Raw genomic sequence first — 19,319 nt, 5'->3', positions numbered from 1 at the left:
TGGGGGGTGGGGAGCTGGGGGGGTCTGTGTGTTTGGGGGGGTGGGGAGCTGGGGGGGTCTGTGTGTTTGGGGGGGTGGGGAGCTGGGGGGGTCTATGTGTTTGGGGGGGTGGGGAGCTGGGGTCTCTGTGTGTTTGGGGGGGTGGGGAGCTGGGGGGGTCTGTGTGTTTGGGGGGGTGGGGAGCTGGGGTCTCTGTGTGTTTGGGGCGGTAGGCAGCTGGGGAGGGTGGTCTGTGTGTTTGGGGGGGTGGGGAGCTGGGGGGGTCTGTGTGTTTTGGGGGGTGGGGAGCTGGGGGGGTCTGTGTGTTTGGGGGGGTGGGGAGCTGGGGGGGTCTGTGTGTTTGGGGGATGGGGAGCTGGGCTCTGTGTGTTTGGGGGGGTGGGGAGCTGGGGGGGTCTGTGTGTTTGGGGGGGTGGGGAGCTGGGTCATCTGTGTATGGGGGGGTGGGGAGCTGGGGGGGTCTGTGTGTTTGGGGGGGGTGGGGAGCTGGGGGCGTCTGTGTGTTTGGGGGGGGTGGGGAGCTGGGGGGGCGGTCTGTGTATTTGGCGGGGTGGGGAGCTGGGGGGCTCTGTGTGTTTGGGGGGTGGGGAGCTGGGGGGGTCTGTGTGTTTGGGGGGGTGGGGAGCTGGTGGGGTCTGTGTGTTTGGGGGGGTGGGGAGCTGGGGTCTGTGTGTTTGGGGGGGTGGGGAGCTGGGGGGGTCTGTGTATTTGGCGGGGTGGGGAGCTGGGGGGCTCTGTGTGTTTGGGGGGTGGGGAGCTGGGGGGCTCTGTGTGTGTTTGGGGCTGTGGGGAGCTGGGGGGTCTGTGTGTTTGGGGGGGTGGGGAGCTGGGGGGGTCTGTGTGTTTGGGGGGGTGGGGAGCTGGGGCGGTCTGTGTGTTTGGGGCTGTGGGGAGCTGGGGGGTCTGTGTGTTTGGGGGGGTGGGGAGCTGGGGGGGGGGTCTGTGTGTTTGGGGGGTGGGGAGCTGGGGGGCTCTGTGTGTTTGGGGGGTGGGGAGCTGGGGGGGGGTCTGTGTATTTGGGGGGGTGGGGAGCTGGGGGGCTCTGTGTGTGTTTGGGGCTGTGGGGAGCTGGGGGGTCTGTGTGTTTGGGGGGGTGGGGAGCTGGGGGGGGGGTCTGTGTATTTGGGGGGGTGGGGAGCTGGGGGGCTCTGTGTGTGTTTGGGGCTGTGGGGAGCTGGGGGGTCTGTGTGTTTGGGGGGGTGGGGAGCTGGGGGGGGGGTCTGTGTATTTGGGGGGGTGGGGAGCTGGGGGGCTCTGTGTGTTTGGGGGGTGGGGAGCTGGGGGGCTCTGTGTGTTTGGGGGGGTGGGGAGCTGGGCTCTGTGTGTGTTTGGGGCTGTGGGGAGCTGGGGGGTCTGTGTGTTTGGGGGGGTGGGGAGCTGGGCTGTGTGTTTTGGGGGTGGGGAGCTGGGGTCTGTGTGTTTGGGGGGGTGGGGAGCTGGGGGGCTCTGTTTGTCTGGGGGGTGGTGAGCTGGGGTTTGTAATTTAACCAGGGAGATTGAGTGAGGGGTCGGGGGAGAAGAGTGGGACAAGGAAAGACCCTCCCGGTGAAACACTGACTAATTCTTGTCTTCCTGTTCCAGCAGTTGGTCCATTTCTGCACATCTCAGAACAACCGAAACAGGTAAATCCATCACTCCCCCACCTCGCTGACCAACTGGGCACAGGCCTGGCTCACTCTCACCCCCACCCCTACCCCCACACTCTGCAACAGGCTCCAGTGAGACATTGGAAAAGGGGTAAAACCTGACTGAATTGGAGCAGGGTTTAGTGTCAGAAACCATTCTCAGTTTGTGGGTGTGAGTGGGACGTCCCTGAGTCCTGACCGGGAGCCCCCAGGACAGTGGCTGTGAGGACTGGACAAGCTGCCCAAGGACAAGATGGGCACCCTGAGGCTGTGCCTGTTGCTGGGGTAAAGTGGGATTGACACTGGGCTATATGAGACCTGGGAGGAAATGGAGTTGATCGGTTCCTCAGCTTGACAGCCTCAGCAGTTTATCAGCTATAGCAGTTCCACTGGATCCTTAGCTTTAAAGCGACCGGCCAGGTCAATGAAACATTACAACAGGCCCCAGATTAACCATGAACTCTAACGTGGGACATCTGATGTTGCCTTGGCAACATTCACCAGCAGCCTAATTTAAAAATCAATAAGTGTGAAGAACTGAAGCTATCGCTCTGTTTCACCCGTTTTGGTTGTGTAATGATCACTAATTTGACAGCGGTCCCTGTTCCCTCTGAGCTACACAGTCCTCGGAGCAAGGCTCATTCCCTATTGTACAGGGGAGCTGCCTGGGGATTGGACCTGGGATACTCTGGAGAGTTCCAGCACTGAAGGAGCCATTTCAGCCCATTGTGTCTGTGTTGGCTCTTTGATAGAACTAACAATTAGCCTTTTGGAAGTTATGATTGAATCCGTTTCCATTACTCTTTCAGGCAGTAGATTCTAGATTATTGAAAATCTCGTCATATTCCCTCTGGTTCTTCTGCTAATTTAAAGTTCTGTCCTCTGGTTACTGGATGCAACAGTTTCCCCCTATCGACCCGATCAAAGTCTTTTATGGTTTTGAACGCCTCGATTAAATCTCCTCCTTTACTCTATGGGGAACAGCCCCATCTTCTCAAATCTATCTACACAACCGAAGGCCCTTGTCCCTGGTATGTAGAACATACATACGAACATATGAATTAGGGGCAGGATAGAGTTGATTTGGCCCCTCAAGCCTGCTCCACCATTCAATAAGATCATGGCTGATCTTTGACTCCCTTGCCAATCAAGAACCTATCTAATTCAGCCTTAAATATATTCAATGACTCTGCCTCCACTCACTCTCTGGAGAAGAAACTTGTACAGACTCTGAGAGAAAAAGATTCTCCTTATCTCTGTCTCAAATGGGAGACCCCTTATTTTTAAACTGTGCCCCCTAGTTCTAGTCTCTCCCAGAAGGGGAAACATCCTCTCAGCATCCACCCTGTCAAGTCCCCTCAGGATCTTATATGTTTCAATAAGATCACCTCTCATTTTTCTAAACTCCCATGGATACAGGCCAAACCTGCCCTCAGAATAAGCCCCCCATCCCAGGAATCAGTCGGGTGAACTTTCTCTTGTATCCTTTTTCAAATAAGGGGACCATAACTGTGCACAGCACTCCAGATATGGTCTCATCAGTGTCCTGTACAACTGTAACGAAACATCCCTACTTTTATATTCCATTCCCCTTGCAGTAAAGGATGACATTCCATTTGCCTTCCTAATCTGCAATCTCTCCGTTTAAATAATTTGCTGCTTTTCTATTATTCCTGCCAAAGTGAACAAGTTCACATTTTTCCACCTTATACTCCACCTGCCAAATCTTTGCCCACTGACTGAATCTGTCTACATCCCTTTGCAGACTCTACCTCTATTGACAATCTTATATCATCAGCAAATTTAGCAACTGATTCAATCCCGTCATCCAAGTCATTAATATGGATTGAAGTGGCACCTTGTCAAATGCCTTCTGGAAATCTAAGTACAGCACGTCCACAGCTTCCCCTTTATCCAAGTTGCTTGTTACCTCCTCAAAGAACTCTAATAAATTAGCCAGGCGTGATTCCCCTTTCACAAAACCATGTCAACTCTGCCAGATCGCATTAAGGTGTTCGTAAATCTCCTCTGCACCCAGGGTGAGGTCTGACCCACAATTTTGCCTTGTGTCAGGCCTCCTCGGGATGTGTTTTGTCCTGGATCTCTCCTGTCTTTGCAGGCTTTATATCTCTGGAAGCCTGGAACTCAGCAGGTTGGTGGTTTCTGTTGGGCGATGTCCAGTGGGTGTTGGTGTTGGGGAGGGGTGGAGTTTGAGCCGACAGTATAAGAATCAGGGCAGGTCACACAGCGATGGTATTAGTGTCAGCCCTCTCCACACCAAGATGTCCCTTATTGTTTTCACCCAGAGTTGGTCACCCTGCTGCATCCTCTCCAAGGCCTTCCTGATGTCGACATGGCCAGATTTGGCTGTAATATTCTAACTGGGGCTGACCCAATGATTAGTAATGGTTTAATGTACCTTTCCTATTTTTGTACTCTGTGCCTATACTTATAAAGAGTATATACTTTTTAAACAGGCTTATCATCTGCCCTGCGTCTTCCACAATTTGTGTCATTCTTTTTATTTTGCCTCTCCTTATTCTTCCTACCAAAATGAATCGCTTCACAATTCTCTGCAATAAACTTCACCTGCCGCCTGTCTGCCCATTTCACCAGCCTGTCTATGCCCTCTTCTGAAGTCTGTTACTATCCTCCTCGCTGTTTACTGCGTTTCCCAGTTTTGTGCCATTCCCAAACTGTGATGCTCTGCCCAGCCTGGCCTGTGTGATAATATCAGGTGTGTTTGTTGTAGAGGGGATTCCGATTCCGCTATGGCTGTGAAGGGCCATCTCACGGAGGCCTGCCAGGAGCATCCAGCGAAAAGAACCGCAAGACATACCCAACCGTAAAGGTCAGTGAGTGTGTGAGGAACGTTTGGGAGAGGGCAAAGGTCAGTGAGTGTGTGAGGAACGTTTGGGAGAGGGCAAAGGTCAGTGAGTGTGTGAGGAACGTTTGGGAGAGGGCAAAGGTCAGTGAGTGTGTGAGGAACGTTTGGGAGAGGGCAAAGGTCAGTGAGTGTGTGAGGAACGTTTGGGAGAGGGCAAAGGTCAGTGAGTGTGTGAGGAGCGTTTGGGAGAGGGCAAAGGTCAGTGAGTGTGTGAGGAGCATTTGGGAGAGGGCAAAGGTCAGAAAGTGATGCGTTTTAGCTGAATTAAACGTTTAATCTTTCCACAGATTTTAAATTACACTGGTAATGCAAAAATTGTCGTCCAGCTGGTGACAGCCAAAGATCCTCCCAAATTGCACGCTCACAGCCTGGTCGGGAAACAATGCACAGATGATGGTGTCTGTATCGTACAAGTGGGACCAAAGGACATGACAGCGCAGTACGTTTGCCGTCTCTGAACCTCATTCAGTCACAACCTGGATTTCAGAAGTGGAATGTGCTAAGATCCATCCTAACAACTTTAACTTCCTAAAGAGTAGCACAAAGGGTGAAAGAATCAAGAAAGAAAGGACTTGCATTTATCTGTAAAGCCTTTCACGACTTCAAGACACCCCAAAGTGTTTTACAAGCAATGAAGGGCTTTTTGAAGTGTCATCACTATGGTAATGTGGGAAATGTGGCAACCAATTTGCACACAGCAAGCTCCCACAAACTGCAATATGATGATGACCAGTTATTCTCTCTAGTTGGTTGAAGGTCAGTATTAGGAATAGGAGTAGGCCATTCAGCCCCTCGAGCCTGTGCCACCAACATTGGCCAGGACACCAGGGTGAGTAGAGCTGCCCTGCCCTAGGATTGATTTCTCTATCACAATAAGTACAGTGGGTAAGAGCAGGATAACATCAGAAATGGGAGCAGGAGAAGGCGTTTCGGCCGCTCCACCATTCAGTACAATCATGGCTGATCTGATCGTGGCCTCAACTCCACTTTCCTGCCCGTCCCCCGTAACCCTGGATTCTGCTGTAGATCAAAAATGTGTCTAATTCAGCCTTGAATATGTTCAATGACCAGCCTCCAATGCTGACTGGTGAAGAGAATTCCAAAGATGAATCACCCTTTAAGAGAAAAAAATCCCCTCATCTCCAACCCTTTCAACCCAGGAATCAGCCTGGTGAACCTTCTCTGAACTGCTTCCAATACAAGTATATCCCTCCTTAAGTAAGGAGATCAAATCTGTACCCAGTGCTCTAGGTGCAGTCTCACTGATGCCCTGTCTAGTTGTTGCAACACTTCCGTACTTTTATATTCCATCCCTCTTGCAATAAAGACCAACATTCCATTTGCCTCCCTAACCACTTGCTGTACCTGCATACTAACTTTTTGTGATTCATGTACAAGGACTCCCAGATCCTTCTGTACCGCAGAATTCTGCAGTCTCTCTCCATTTCAATAATATTCAGTTTTTCCATTCCCACCAAAGTGGGCAACTTTACATTTTTCCACATTATCCTCCATCTGCCAAATTTTTACCCACTCACTATTAACCTTTTGTGTCCTCTTCACAGCTTGCTTTCCTACCGATCTGTGAATACAATAAACTTATTGGAGCTCTTTGAGGATGTAACAAGCAGGGTGGGTAAAGGGGAATCAGTAGATGTTGTATACAGGAGACTAACCCTCTGTATCCTTGTTCACTAGGTTTACTAATCTGGGCATTCTACACGTCACAAAGAAGAATGTTCCGGATGTCCTGTTCGACAGGTTATTTAATGAGATGTACCAGAGGAATCCTTTGGATAGAAAGAATTTTCTGAGCAAGGGCATAATGTCAGGTGAGTTCAGTGGGGATATCCATTGCAGGGACTGCTGCTTTCAGCCCAGCAAGTGTTTGGAGCTCTGCTTCTATAGCTGCCTTTTATCCTTATCAAAGCTTTTGAAGCTAAGATCTAAGCAGTAATTATAGCAAATAGAGCAGGAAGAAATGGCAGGGGGAAAATGTGAGCAGGATGGCAGCATTTGAATACTGGCTCCCACAGAGCTGAGTTTATTGAGGTGTGAAGGAATGTGTCAGAACAATTTGGGAGAGTGATTAAATCCCAGCGACCATGGCCAATCCGATCAAGGGGCGTGAGAGGCAGGAGCAACAAACCCACGGGCCAGAGGCAGAAACTGCCCCCAAATCCGTTACATTGAGAAGTGACAACACAGAAATAGGCCATTCTGCCAAACCGGCTCATGCTGGAGATTGTCCTCCGTACAGGGATATAGTTCGAATCCCGTTTACTCACCCAGTTCCCATATTCCAATCAGTCCCTTTTCCTTCATCCACCATTCAATCTAGTCTTGCACATTGACCTGGCTCATGTAATGTGCTGGTCATTAACAGAAAGTTCCAGAAACGTGAAAGGCTGGGTTTGAGAAGCCATGTGATGTATTTGGCCTTTGGTGAAGTTCTATACGAAGGGCAGGTCTCAGGAGAATTGGCCAGAAGCTTCTGGTCCCGATTAGGAGAGATATGGGCCAGGAATACGAACTGAAATGGACTGTCGACTGTTGGGTACAAACTGGCAAAAGGCAAGACAAGGCCAGCAGATTGATCAGTAGCTGGGATGCTTGGGAACTGGGAGCAGCTGCCAGATGGGATGAATATCATCCCCCTTCCCCCTTGGGTATTTAGTATCCACTTCCTGAAAGCTCTTGTCCCTTTATTAAACTCCTGCCTCCAGTTCTGATATCACAAAAACAAGCATTTGGACAATATACTTCCTTACGGCCATTCAGAAATAAAACAAGAGGTTCTGCCAATCGGACACACTGAGCCACTGATAGACTGACTCCTTCATCACTGGTAACCTGGCTATTTTAAAATGGGAATGTTTGGGGAGGGGCTGATGTCAATGTTTATTTCCAGGCTGGGTGAGTGAAGAGTGATTCAGTGGCCTCCCTATCCTTTGTTTATCTTTGGAGGTGAAGGGGGAACAGGTCTCGATTTCAATGTATTGTGGCTGCCTGGTGATCGGGACTGTCACAATATCAGTGCCTCTCAGTTCAAAATACAGAGTTGGTGCAGGCTCACACGGCATGTGATACACGAAATTGCGTATAGATTCATTTCTATATATTAATAATCAAGAATAACTTTTTTTTTAAACCAGCCCAGGAAATTCAGCAGTTTCGACAAGAATCTGAGCAGTCAGCAAAGGAGATGGATCTAAGCGTTGTGAGGCTGCAGTTCACAGCTTACCTCCCTGACAGTGAAGGCATGTACACACTCCCGCTTGAACCCGTCGTCTCAGACCCCATCTTCGACAGCAGTAAGTAACTGTGTGTGGGACAATATGAGTACATAGGACACATTAGGTTAGTACAATAGCACAGCCTCATTCAAATGGACAAAGAAGCAGGCAGTAGAACAGTGAAACCATATGACCACAAGGAATGGGCCAACGCAATGTGTAATTGTTTAGTTTCTTTAATGTTTAACTTTTTTTTTTAAAGTCTAAGCCACTTCATGCATAAGGAGGGTGTGTTTCACCCCACAGGCCTGGAGCTAACACTGTACCAACACACAGGAAAATCTAGAAAGTTCCTGAGTGTTTACTATCGTTCAGAAAGTCATTATGGGCTTTAATCATCCTCTGATTCCAGAGGCAGCAGATCACATCTGGCTGGGGGTGGTGGAGGGGGAACAGGGAGTGGGGGGGTGTGGCAACAGGCTGCACCTAATGGTGAGGGCACCAAGTCACAGCTGTAACCGGGCAGCCAGTAAGCTGCCCAGTTATTACGCGAGGTAGGGCATCAATGCCACTTGACAGGGCCATCCTGTCCATTCCAATCGATGCAAGAGCAAAACAAAATAGACTTGTGAGCCACTCACATGTATAGGACTTGCTGGGTTTCCACAAGGGTCTGGGGGTTCAGATTGAACTCACATGGTCACGTAAGCTCTCACTGTTAACCCCGTTCCATTATGTGAACTGGAAGAGATTTCCCTTCCATAATGAACCCTTAGTAATGGACCCCAGGTGTAGGACCCAGGCAGAATGCGGCAAGTTACCAAGATTCATTTGTCCTGCAGATCTGAGTGATTGACGGGCGAGAGAAGTCCAGCTGGTCCATCAAGCTGACCCTGTACTGTGATGGCTGGAATATCTTGACTAGACACTGCCCCTGTGCCCACCCCTATCCCCTGCCCCCACAGCATCCCTGTAGTCCCTGTACTTTCACACCAGCCAATGGAGACACCAGCTATAGGATCCCAACTGAGCTCACTCAACTGAGGCTGTGCAGCAAAACAGAGCCCTGTTCATCAGTCTGGTAAACAGTGGGAGTTTATAAGACCATAAGACATAGGAGCAGAAATTAGGCCATTCGGCCCATCGAGTCTGCTCCACCATTCAATCATGGCTGATAAGTTTCTCAACCCCATTCTCCCGCCTTCTCCCCGTAACCTTTGATCCCCTTACCAATCAAGAACCTATCTATCTCCGTCTTAAATACGCTCAATGACCTGGCCTCCACAGCCTTCTGTGGCAATGAATTCCATAGATTCACCACTCTCTGGCTAAAGAAGTTTCTCCTCATCTCTGTTCTAAAAGGTTTTCCCTTTATTCTGAGGCTGTGCCCTCGGGTCCTAGTCTCTCCTACTAATGGAAACATCTTCCCCACGTCCACTCTATCCAGGCCTTTCAGTATTCTGTAAGTTTCAATCAGATCCCCCCTCATCCTTCTAAACTCCATCGAGTATAGACCCAGAATCCTCAAATTTATTAACCACTTATTTAACCACTGAGTCATTTGAACAGGCTTTGTGCTGAATGAAAAGTACAGCAAAGTATGTGACTTTGTTTAAAAAAAGCTTGACAATCAGCACCAGTTACAGTAACAGCGACTGCTATTTCAATATGTGCAGGGAAATCGCATTGAGGATCTTACGAAAGCAGAGTGGAAACTACGCAAGGGGGGGTTGAGGAGAGAGAGAGAGGGGGGATTGAGGGGCGGGAGGGGAGTGGGATCGAGGACAGGATGGGTATTTTGAGGGAAGGGGTTCAAGAAGGGGGAGGGTTTGGACTGACAGCATCAGTTGAAGCGAAAGTTTTGGAATGGTGTGAAACAAGAACATAGGAACAGGAGTAGGCCATTCAGCCCATCAAACCAGCTCTGCCAAGAACAGTCAATGGGGCAAACCTAAGGCTGAACTGTGAGGAAGGTGTATACAGGGACATAAACCTGGAATAGATTACCAACCTAGGCCTGGTAAGGCCACGGAGAGATTTGAAGGCAAAGATATGAGTTATAAAGCCAGTGTGCTGGGATGCAGTGACCCAGTGGAGCGAGAACCACAAAAAAAGGCCATTCAGCCCATCATGTCTGCAGTGGCCCAAAAAAAAAAAGAAAACAGAAAATAGCCACTCATTTTAACCCCGTTTCCCAGCCCCTGGTCCATAGCCTTGCTGGTTACAGCCCTTCAGATACAGATCCAGGTACCTTTTAAATGAGTTGAGTGTTTCAATCTCAACCACCATCTTAGGCAGTGAATTCCAGACGCCCACTGCTCTCTGGGTGAAAAAACTTTCCTCATGTCCCCTCTAATCCTTCTACCAACCACCTTACATCTCTGCCCCCTGGTAACTGACCTTTCAGTTTGGGGAAACAGGTCTTTCCTGTAACCCTATCTAGGCCCCTTATAATTTTGTACACCTCAATTAGGTCACCCCTCAGCCTCCTCTGTTCTAAGGAAAGCAACCCCAGCCTATCCTATCTTTCCTCATAACTGTAATTTTCAAGCCCTGGCAACATTTTTGTAAATCATCGCTGTATTGTCTCCAGAGCAATTATGTCCTTCCTGTAATGTGACCAGAACTGTGTACACAATTCCAGCTGTGGCCTAACCAGCGTTTTATACAGTTCCAGCATTAAAATCACTGCTTTTGTATTCAATACCTCACCCAGTAAAGGAAAGCATTTCATATGCTTTCTTTACCACCTTGTCCACCTGTCCCGTCACCTTCAGGGACCTGTGGACACGCACTCCTAGGTCTCTCACTTCCTCAATCCCTCTCAGTAGCTTCCTGTTTAGTAAGTATTCTGTTGCTTTGTTTGCCCTCCCCAAATGCATTACCTCACACTTTTCCAGATTGAATTCCATTTGCCACTTCTCCACCCACTCAACCAAACCATTGATATCATTCTGTCGTTGACAGCTATCCTCTTCACTATCTTCACACAGCCAATTTTTGTGCCATCTGCAGATTCCCTATCATGCCACCCATATTTAAGCCCAAATCATTAACATATACGACAAACAGCAAGGGCCCCAACACTGAGCTCTGTGGAATGCCACTGGACATCTTTCCATTCGTAAGAACATCCATCAGCCATTACCCTTTGCTTCCTGTCACTGAGCTAATTTTGGATCCAACTTGCCACCTTGCCATGAATCCCATGGAATCTCAATGTTCTGGCCAGTCTTCATGTGGGACCTTGTCAAATGTCTTACTAAAACCCAGGTAGACAACATCCACTATACCACCCTCACCACCCTCATCAATCCTCTTTGTTACTTACTCAAAAAATTCGATTCAGTTAGTAAGACACAATCTTCCCCTAACAAAACCATGCTGACTATCCCTGATTAATCTGCTCCTTTCTAAGTGTCTCTCAGAATTGATTTCAATAATTTACCCATCACTGAAGTCAAACTGACTGGCCTATATTTTTCTGGCCTATCTTTCGTACTCTTTTTAAATATTGGTACGACGTTTGCAGACCCCCAGTCATCTGGTACCTTGCCTGTATCTAATTAGGATTGGAAAATGATCCTCAGAGCATCCGCTATTTCCTCCCTGGCTTCCTTTAACAGTCTGGGATACAATCCATCTGGCCCTGGTGATTTATCTACCTTTCAGGGTGCCAGCCCCTCCACTTAGAAAATCTCAGTGCAATCAAGCAGAGTCAATGTGGTTTTATGAAAGCGAAATGATGTTTGACTAACTTATTGGCATTCTTTGAGTAAGTAACAATTAACATGGATAAAGAGGAACCTGTGGATGTGCTGTACTTAGATTTCCAGAAAGCATTTGACAAGGTGCCACATCAAAGTTTACTATGCAAAATAAGAGCTCATGGTGTAGGGGATAATATATTAACATGGATAGAGGACTGGTTAGCTAACAGGAAACAGAGAGTAGGCATAAATGGGTCTTCTTTTGGGTTGGCAAGATGTAATAAGTGGAGTGCCACAGGGATCAGTGCTGGGGTCTCAACTCTTTACAATCTAGATCAATGACTTGGGTGAAAGGGCTGAATGTATGGTTGCTAAATTTGATGATGACACAAAAATAGGCAGGAAAATAAGTAGTGAAGAGGAGATAAGGAGTCTGCAAAGGGTCATAGGTTAAGTGAGTGGCCAAAAATTTGACAGGTGGAGTATAATGTGGGAAAATGTGAATTCGCCCACTTCAGGAAGAATAGAAAAGCAGCATATCATTTAAATGGAGAGAGATTGAAGAACTCTGAGGTACAGAGGGATCTGGGTGTCCTGGTACATGAATCTCAAAAAGTTAGTAAGCAGGTACAGCAAGTAATTAGGAAGGCAAATGGAATGATGTTTATTGCAAGGGGAATGGAATATAAAAGTAGGGATGTTTTACGACAGTTGTACAAGACACTGGTGAGCCCACACCTGGAGTAATCTGTATAGTTTTGGTCTCCTTATTTAAGCCTTTAAATGCATCAGAGAAGGTTTACTCAACTGATTCCTGGGATGAAGGGGTTTATCTTATGAGGAAAGGTTGGTCAGGCTGGGCCTGTATCCATTGGAGTTTAGAAGATTGAGAGGCGATTTATTGAAACATATAAGATCCTGAGGGCACTTGAAAGGGTGGATTCTGAAAGGATGTTTCCCTTGTAGAAAAGATTAGAACTAGGGGACCCAGTTTAAAAATAGGGGGTCTCTTATTTAAGATGGAGATGCAAAGAATTTTTTCTCTCTGAGGGCCGTGAATCTTTGGAACTTTCTTCCCCAGAGAGCGGTGGAGACAGGGTCAATGAATATGTTTAAGACAGCGATAGATTGATTCCTTTGTTAGTCAAGAATCTAAGATTATCGGGGTAGGCGGAACGTGGAGTTGAGACCACAATCCGATCAGCCACCATTTTATTGAATGGTGGAGAGGGGCTGAATGGCCACCACCTTCTCCTAATCTGTATGTTCAGATGTATGTTCATTTGTCAATAGTCATAACTCTTCTGACTGGGGGGTGCGTGTGTGGTGTGTGGTGGAGTATAGTCACGAGTAGAGATTTTGAGAATCTGTATGTGGATATTAAAGGTGTGGATCGGGCATTTGGCAGGAGGGGTGGGAGAAGACAAATGATGTTTCAGTGATGAAAAAAGCAGCTTTGGTAAAGGGGTGGATGCAATGGAAAACTGAGTTTGGGGTAATGCTGTTTTGAAGTTTCACATCTCCATTGGACTGAGGTGACAGCCAAGGAGTTTGAAAGAACTGATGTGGAAAGAAGGTAGCTGTTGGTGGGAGATGGGCAAAACAAATGAAAAGAACATAGGACATCCGAAAAATTTTCAATTTGCAGTTACTAACTCTGAACGTGTACAATATTGAGTCACTGAGAAATTCCAATAGCATCCATGGGTTTCCAGATGAAGTCAGCACCCAGAATATATCAGACATTATTACTCAGTGGGAAAAACCTAGGTTTTATAAAATTCAAACTAAACTCCATTAGATGTGTCCGTTGCTAATTATCTTTGTGTGATTGGTAAGTATAGGTCATGTTCAACGGCTTGCAAAGCTGAAAGTGTAAAGATCGATGGATTCTAAATAGGATCTTGGGATGCTGGACTATAGAAACTTGAGTGTTTGTCATGATACACCTTGTGGACTAATGCTGGTCAAGAGCATCACTGGCACTAGTATAGAACCAACTGATACTTTTCATCGTTTCCCTAAATACAGTCAGTCACAGTAAGGTCAGATTTGTAGTGCTCAAGGCAGTTCTCCTTCATGGTACAGAACACCTTGGTGTGGAATGGCTTCCTCTGGCCCAGGTGTAACATCAGGAACCAAGCTGCAGGGTGTGGTTGTTGAGGGGGAAGGAAGTGGGGAAGTGGCTTCAAGGAGAGTTCCAACCTGTGATTGAACCTGGAGGGGAACCATCATCATGGTGGACACTCACTCACTCTGCCAAAGGACCTAGATCAGTTGATTGTGTGTAATCCTGGCGCATAGCACCAGACCCCTTGTCTAGGACAGCAAGATGTCTGGTACAAAGCAAGCTACTCTCTACAGGTCCTTTCTTTGTCCTCAAGGCAGATACCTGAAGGCTGATGAGGAAACTCTGGTAACGGAAACCGGAGGATATTACTTGGATCCTAGATTGACAACGAACATTCGCCCACCCGGGGTTTGTGCTTACCATGACTGGTTGCAGAGAGGGAACTAGCTGTGACTGATGTTTCCTCATGACCATGGTGGGTCGGTGTGCATGTGTACATACGTGTATGTGCGCGTGTAGGATAGTGGAAATGCCTTTGCACGTTTTGAGAGTTGTGCTGTGCTCCTGGTAGCCTGTGATCCATGAGTAAAGGCTCAAACACACACTAGTCAGTGACCCAATAACTAGTTTGTGATTATCAGCAGGGCAGGGGAAAGATCCAAGTGACTCTAGGATGAGGTTCCGGTTGGTGAAGGTGCAGAAAGAAGACTGTTGGCACAGACACATTGATCCTCACCTTGTGCACCTTGTCTTCTGCGTAACCTGTTTTGTGTGTTTGACTGTTGATCACAGAGTTTTCACTGGAGAATAGAAGAGAGTAGGATCTAATTTCCATTGATGAGAGGCACAGGGCAGTATAAATAGAAAGAAGAATCTGAATAAAGTTATTGAATGGTGTGATTCAGCTCCCTGGGGAGGCTGCCTCTTTTCCTTGCCCAATGTGGTATCATGGCATAGTGTTGTGTAGAGAGGCATGATTAGTGACTGTCAGACAGGGAATTTGTTACGTGAAGATATGGAGAGAGAGAAAGAGACTGAAATCCATGAAATGGGAGTTTAATATAAATACTGGGTTGAACGTGTGTTTGAAGATGAGGAGGGGGGGTTATGACAAAGGATGAAATGCTGCTTGGAGTTTATGTGGTGGGATCAGTAGCTGAGGAGCTTTGAGAATGCAACTGATGGGTGTTGTGTAGTTTGTGTCATGAAGCTGCACTATTTGGACTTTTGCAGTCCACCTTTGGAGTGGGGAGAGGTTGAGGGAGATCAGTTCTGGAGAAGAGTCATGTTGGACTCGAAACGTTAACTCTCTTTCTCTCTCCACAGATGCTGCCATACCTGCTGAGCTTTTCCAGCACTTTCTGTTTGTATTTTGGGTCAGCTGTCTTGCAGGTTGACTGGATGTGGGCTGCTCCCTCAGGTGGAGCCTGAGACAGTAAAGGGTCATGAACCATTTTGTGTGGACATTTTGTGACTAATTGCAAAGCAGAGTACGGGATGGTTGTCCCAGTGGACTTCCCCTGGTGTTTCCTGTCCATTCATTTAAAACAACAAAGACAGTAGAATGGGAAATTCCCTGCTGCTATTTCTACATCATTTTGTTTTTGAGTTATTACATAGTAAAGACATTATAACCTCATGTTCTGAGTCTGACAGTTCTCACTCCCTGACAGGCATTTTGAAGAAGGAGACAATGGAGACCAAGGATAGAGTGAGGTTTTCCTGCTCTGCATTGTTCCAGACCCATTTTTAGAAAGCTGAATGATCCCCACATTAGGGATCATACAGATTTTCGTTGATTTGGTTTCTTGGGGTTAAATCTTATTCTTTTCCAGAAGCAAAATGTTACAAATGTTGGAAATCCTCAGCAGGCCAGGCAGCATCTGTGGAGAGAGAAACTGTTGACCTTTCATCAGGTTTTTATAGAAACATAGAAACTAGGAGCAGGAGTAGGCCATTCGGCCCTTCGAGCCTGCTCCGCCATTCAATATGATCATGGCTGATCATCCAACTCAATAGCCTGCTCCCGCTTTCTCCCCATACCCTTTGATCCCTTTCGCCCCAAGAGCTATATCTAACTCTTCCTTGAAAACATACAATGGTTTGGCCTCAACTACTTTCTGTGGTAACGAATTCCACAGGCTCACTACTCTCTGGGTGAAGAAATTTCTCCTCATCTCAGTCCTAAATGGTCTACCCCATATCCTCAGACTGTGACCCCTGGTTCTGGACTCCCCCACCATCGGGAACATCCTTTCTGTATCTACCCTGTCTAGTCCTGTTAGAATTTTATAGGTTTCTATGAGAGTCCCCCTCATTCTTCTGAACTCCAGCAAATATAATCCTAATCGACTCAATCTCTCCTCATATGTCAGTCCCGCCATCCCAGGAATCAGTCTGGTAAACATTTCAGAATGTTTTCCAGATTGGTCTAAAGTTTGATTTTTAATTTTAAGTGTGCTATTAATTTAAAGTTTTCTGATCTTGTCTGCTTGGCAGAGGCTCCAAATGCTTCCAATCTGAAGATTGTCAGAATGGACAAGACGTCAGGCTGTGTGACTGGAGGAGATGAGATTTACCTCTTGTGTGACAAGGTTCAGAAAGGTAAGTTGGTGCAGGTCAAAGGGCAATGGACATGGGGTGGCTGTGTTTAATATTTTGGGCAAAGACGCTCCTTATTTAATTGTGTTTGGTGGGGTAAGGTTTCATTAATGTCGGAGGTCAGCCACACCACCCCTCTTTCCCCCTAATTGGCTGGTTTTCACTTGTGAGCCTGCCTAGGATGTTAGAAAGCTGGGAAACCGTGGAAATGTATTAAGGCTGAGCTTGGTTCCATCTTCACCCAACAACGTTGTAGCTGTACTGGAGCAGCTTGGCTAGGGGCACAGCAAGTTCTGGAGCACAAATCTTCAGTACTATTGCTGCAATGTTGTCAGGGCCCATAGCCTTTGCAGTATCCAGTGCCTTCAGCTATTTCTTGATATCATGTGGAGTGAATCGAATTGGCTGAAGACTGGCACCTGTGATGCTGGGAACCTCCAGAGGAGGCCAAGATGGATCATCCACTCAGCACTTTTGGCTGAAGATTGTTGCAAATGCTTCAGCCTTATCTTTTGAATTGATGTGCTGGGCTCCCCATCATTGAGGATGGAGATGTTTGTGGAGCTGCCACCTCCTCCAGTGATTTGTTTAATTGTCCACCAACATTCACAACTGGATGTGACAGGACTGCAGGTTTTACTGTGTACCGTATTCGGTCTCCTTATTTAAGGAAGAATGTAAATGCTTTGGTAGCAGTTCAGAAAAGGTTTACGGTACTAATAGCTGGAATGGGAGCGTTGTCTTATGAGGGAAGGTTGGACAGGCTAGGCTTATATCTGCTGGAGTTTAGAAGAGTAAGAGGAGACTTGATTGATATATTTAAGCTCCTGAGGGGTCTTCACAGGGTGGGTTTGGAGAGGATGTTTCCTCTTGTGGGAGAATCTAGAGCTAGGGGCCACTGTTTAAAAATAGGAGGTTGCCCATTTAAGACAGATGAGAATTTTTTCTTAGGATAGTGTGTCTTTGGAACTCTTTTTTTCATTCATTCACGGGATGTGGGTGTCGCTGGCTAGGCCAGCATTTATTGCCCATCCGTAATTGCCTTTGAGAAGGTGGTGGTGAGCTGCCTTCTTGAACCGCTACAGTCCATGTGGTGTAGGTACACCCACAGTGCTGTTAGGGAGGGAGTTCCAGGATTTTGACCCAGTGACAGTGAAGGAACGGTGATATATTTCAAGTCAGGATGGTGAGTGACTTGAAGGGGAACTTCTAGGTGGTGGTGTTCCCATCTATCTGCTGCCCTTGTCCTTCTAGATGGTAGTGGTCATGGGTTTGGAAGGTGCTGTATAAGGAGTCTTGGTGAATTCCTGCAGTGCATCTTGTATGTCATGCACACTGCTGCTGTCGGTAGTGAAGGGAATGAATGTTTGGATGGGATGCCAATCAAGTGGGCTGCTTTGCCCTGGATGGTGTCAAGTTTCTTGAGTGTTGTTAGAGCTGCACTCACCCAGGCAAGTGGAGAGTATTCCATCACACTCCTGACTTGTGCCTTGTAGATGGTGGGCAGGCTTTGGGCAGTCAGGAGGTGAGTTATTCCAGAATTTCCAGCCTCTGACCTGTTCTTGTAGCCACAGTATTTATATGGCTAGTCCAGTTCAGTTTCTGGTCAATGGCAACACCCGGGATGTTGATAGTGGTGGATTCAGTTATGGTAATGCCATTGAACATCAAGGGGAGATGGTTAGACTCTCTCCTGTTGGAGATAGTCATTGCCCGGCACTTGTGTGGCACAAATGTTACTTGCCATTTACCAGCCCAAGCATGAATGTTATCCAGGTCTTGCTGCATATGGACATGGACTGCTTCATGTGTGCAGGTTGGATCTACCTTCAGTTAGAAAAATGAGAGGTGACCTTATTGAAACATATACCATTCTGAGGGGGTTGACAGGATAGATGCTGAGAGGTTGTTTCCCTTCATGGGGATGTCTAAAATGAGAGGGCACAGTTTCAAAATAAGGGGTCTCCCATTTAAGACAGATGAGGTGGAATTTCTTCTGAGGGGCATTAGTGTTTGAAATTCTCTTCCCCAGAGAGTAGTGCTGCCCCCCCACCCCCAGTGCTGCTGCCTGTCAGAATCTCCAATACTGAAATGGAACTTCTGTTTTCCAGATGACATCCAAGTCCGTTTCTATGAGGACGATGACAATGGTTGGGAGGCATATGGAGACTTTGGACCCACAGATGTTCACAGACAGGTAAATAAATACCTGCAGTTTATTGAAATCACAGAATCTCAGAATCACACAGTGCAAATGAGGCCCTTCGGCCCATTGAGTCTGCACCGACACGTGAGAAACACCTGACCTACCTACCTAATCCCATTTACCAGCACTTGGCCCGTAGCCTTGAATGTTATGACATGCCAAGTGCTCATCCAGGTACTTTTTAAAGGATGTGAGGCAACCCGCCTCCACCACCCTCCCAGGCAGTGCATTCCAGACCGTCACCACCCTCTGGGTAAAAATGTTTTCCCTCACATCCCCCCCTTAACCTCCTGCCCCTCACCTTGAACTTGTGTCCCCTTGTGACTGACCCTTCAACTAAGGAGAACAGCTGCTCCCTATCCACCCTGTCCATGCCCCTCATAATCTTGTACACCTCGATCAGGTCGCCCCTCAGTCTTCTCTGCTCCAACAAAAACAACCCGAGTCTATCCAACCTCTCTTCATAACTTAAATGTTTCATCCCAGGCAACATCCTGGTGAATCTCCTCTGCACCCCCTCCAGTGCAATCACATCCTTCCTATAATGTGGCGACCAGAACTGCACACAGTACTCCAGCTGTGGCCTCACCAAGGTTCTATACAACTCCAACATGACCTCCCTACTTTTGTAATCTATGCCTCGATTGATAAAGGCAAGTGCCCCATATGCCTTTTTCACCACCCCACTAACATCCTCTCCTAGTGAAATCTTTGGCAAAATGACATAGTCATAAAGTCATTTGTGGCACAAGGAGGCCATTCAGCCCATCAAGTCCATACTGGCTGACTGTAGATCAATCCGGTCAGTCCCATTCCCCCACTTTCTCCTCATAGCCCTGCAAGTTTACTTCCCTCGAGCTCCGATCCAATTTCCTTTTGAAATCATTCATTGCTGCTCCCGGCTCGTGGACCCGTTCCCCCACCCAGCCTTGTGCCTGCTCCACATCCCACCGCTGACCTTGCGTGCTGATCCACCAACCCAG

General features: G+C 47.5%; 1 protein-coding gene across 2 annotated transcripts in view; it reads left to right on the top strand.

Moving 5' to 3' along the window:
• LOC144668500 (nuclear factor NF-kappa-B p100 subunit-like) overlaps positions 1 to 19,319 on the top strand; it is a 63,691-nt gene that overhangs the window by 18,781 nt on the left and 25,591 nt on the right. For both annotated transcript variants that reach the window (XM_078530527.1, XM_078530528.1), the window contains exons 4-10: positions 1,585 to 1,622; positions 4,378 to 4,476; positions 4,800 to 4,951; positions 6,211 to 6,344; positions 7,668 to 7,826; positions 16,029 to 16,133; positions 18,242 to 18,327. In XM_078530527.1, the coding sequence (XP_078386653.1) occupies positions 1,585 to 1,622; positions 4,378 to 4,476; positions 4,800 to 4,951; positions 6,211 to 6,344; positions 7,668 to 7,826; positions 16,029 to 16,133; positions 18,242 to 18,327 (773 nt within the window). The remainder of the gene's footprint in view (positions 1 to 1,584; positions 1,623 to 4,377; positions 4,477 to 4,799; positions 4,952 to 6,210; positions 6,345 to 7,667; positions 7,827 to 16,028; positions 16,134 to 18,241; positions 18,328 to 19,319) is intronic.

Source organism: Cetorhinus maximus, chromosome 27 (assembly GCF_964194155.1).
Source record: "Cetorhinus maximus chromosome 27, sCetMax3.hap1.1, whole genome shotgun sequence".
NCBI lineage: Eukaryota > Metazoa > Chordata > Chondrichthyes > Lamniformes > Cetorhinidae > Cetorhinus > Cetorhinus maximus.
This window is presented reverse-complemented; position numbering and strand designations above follow the sequence as displayed.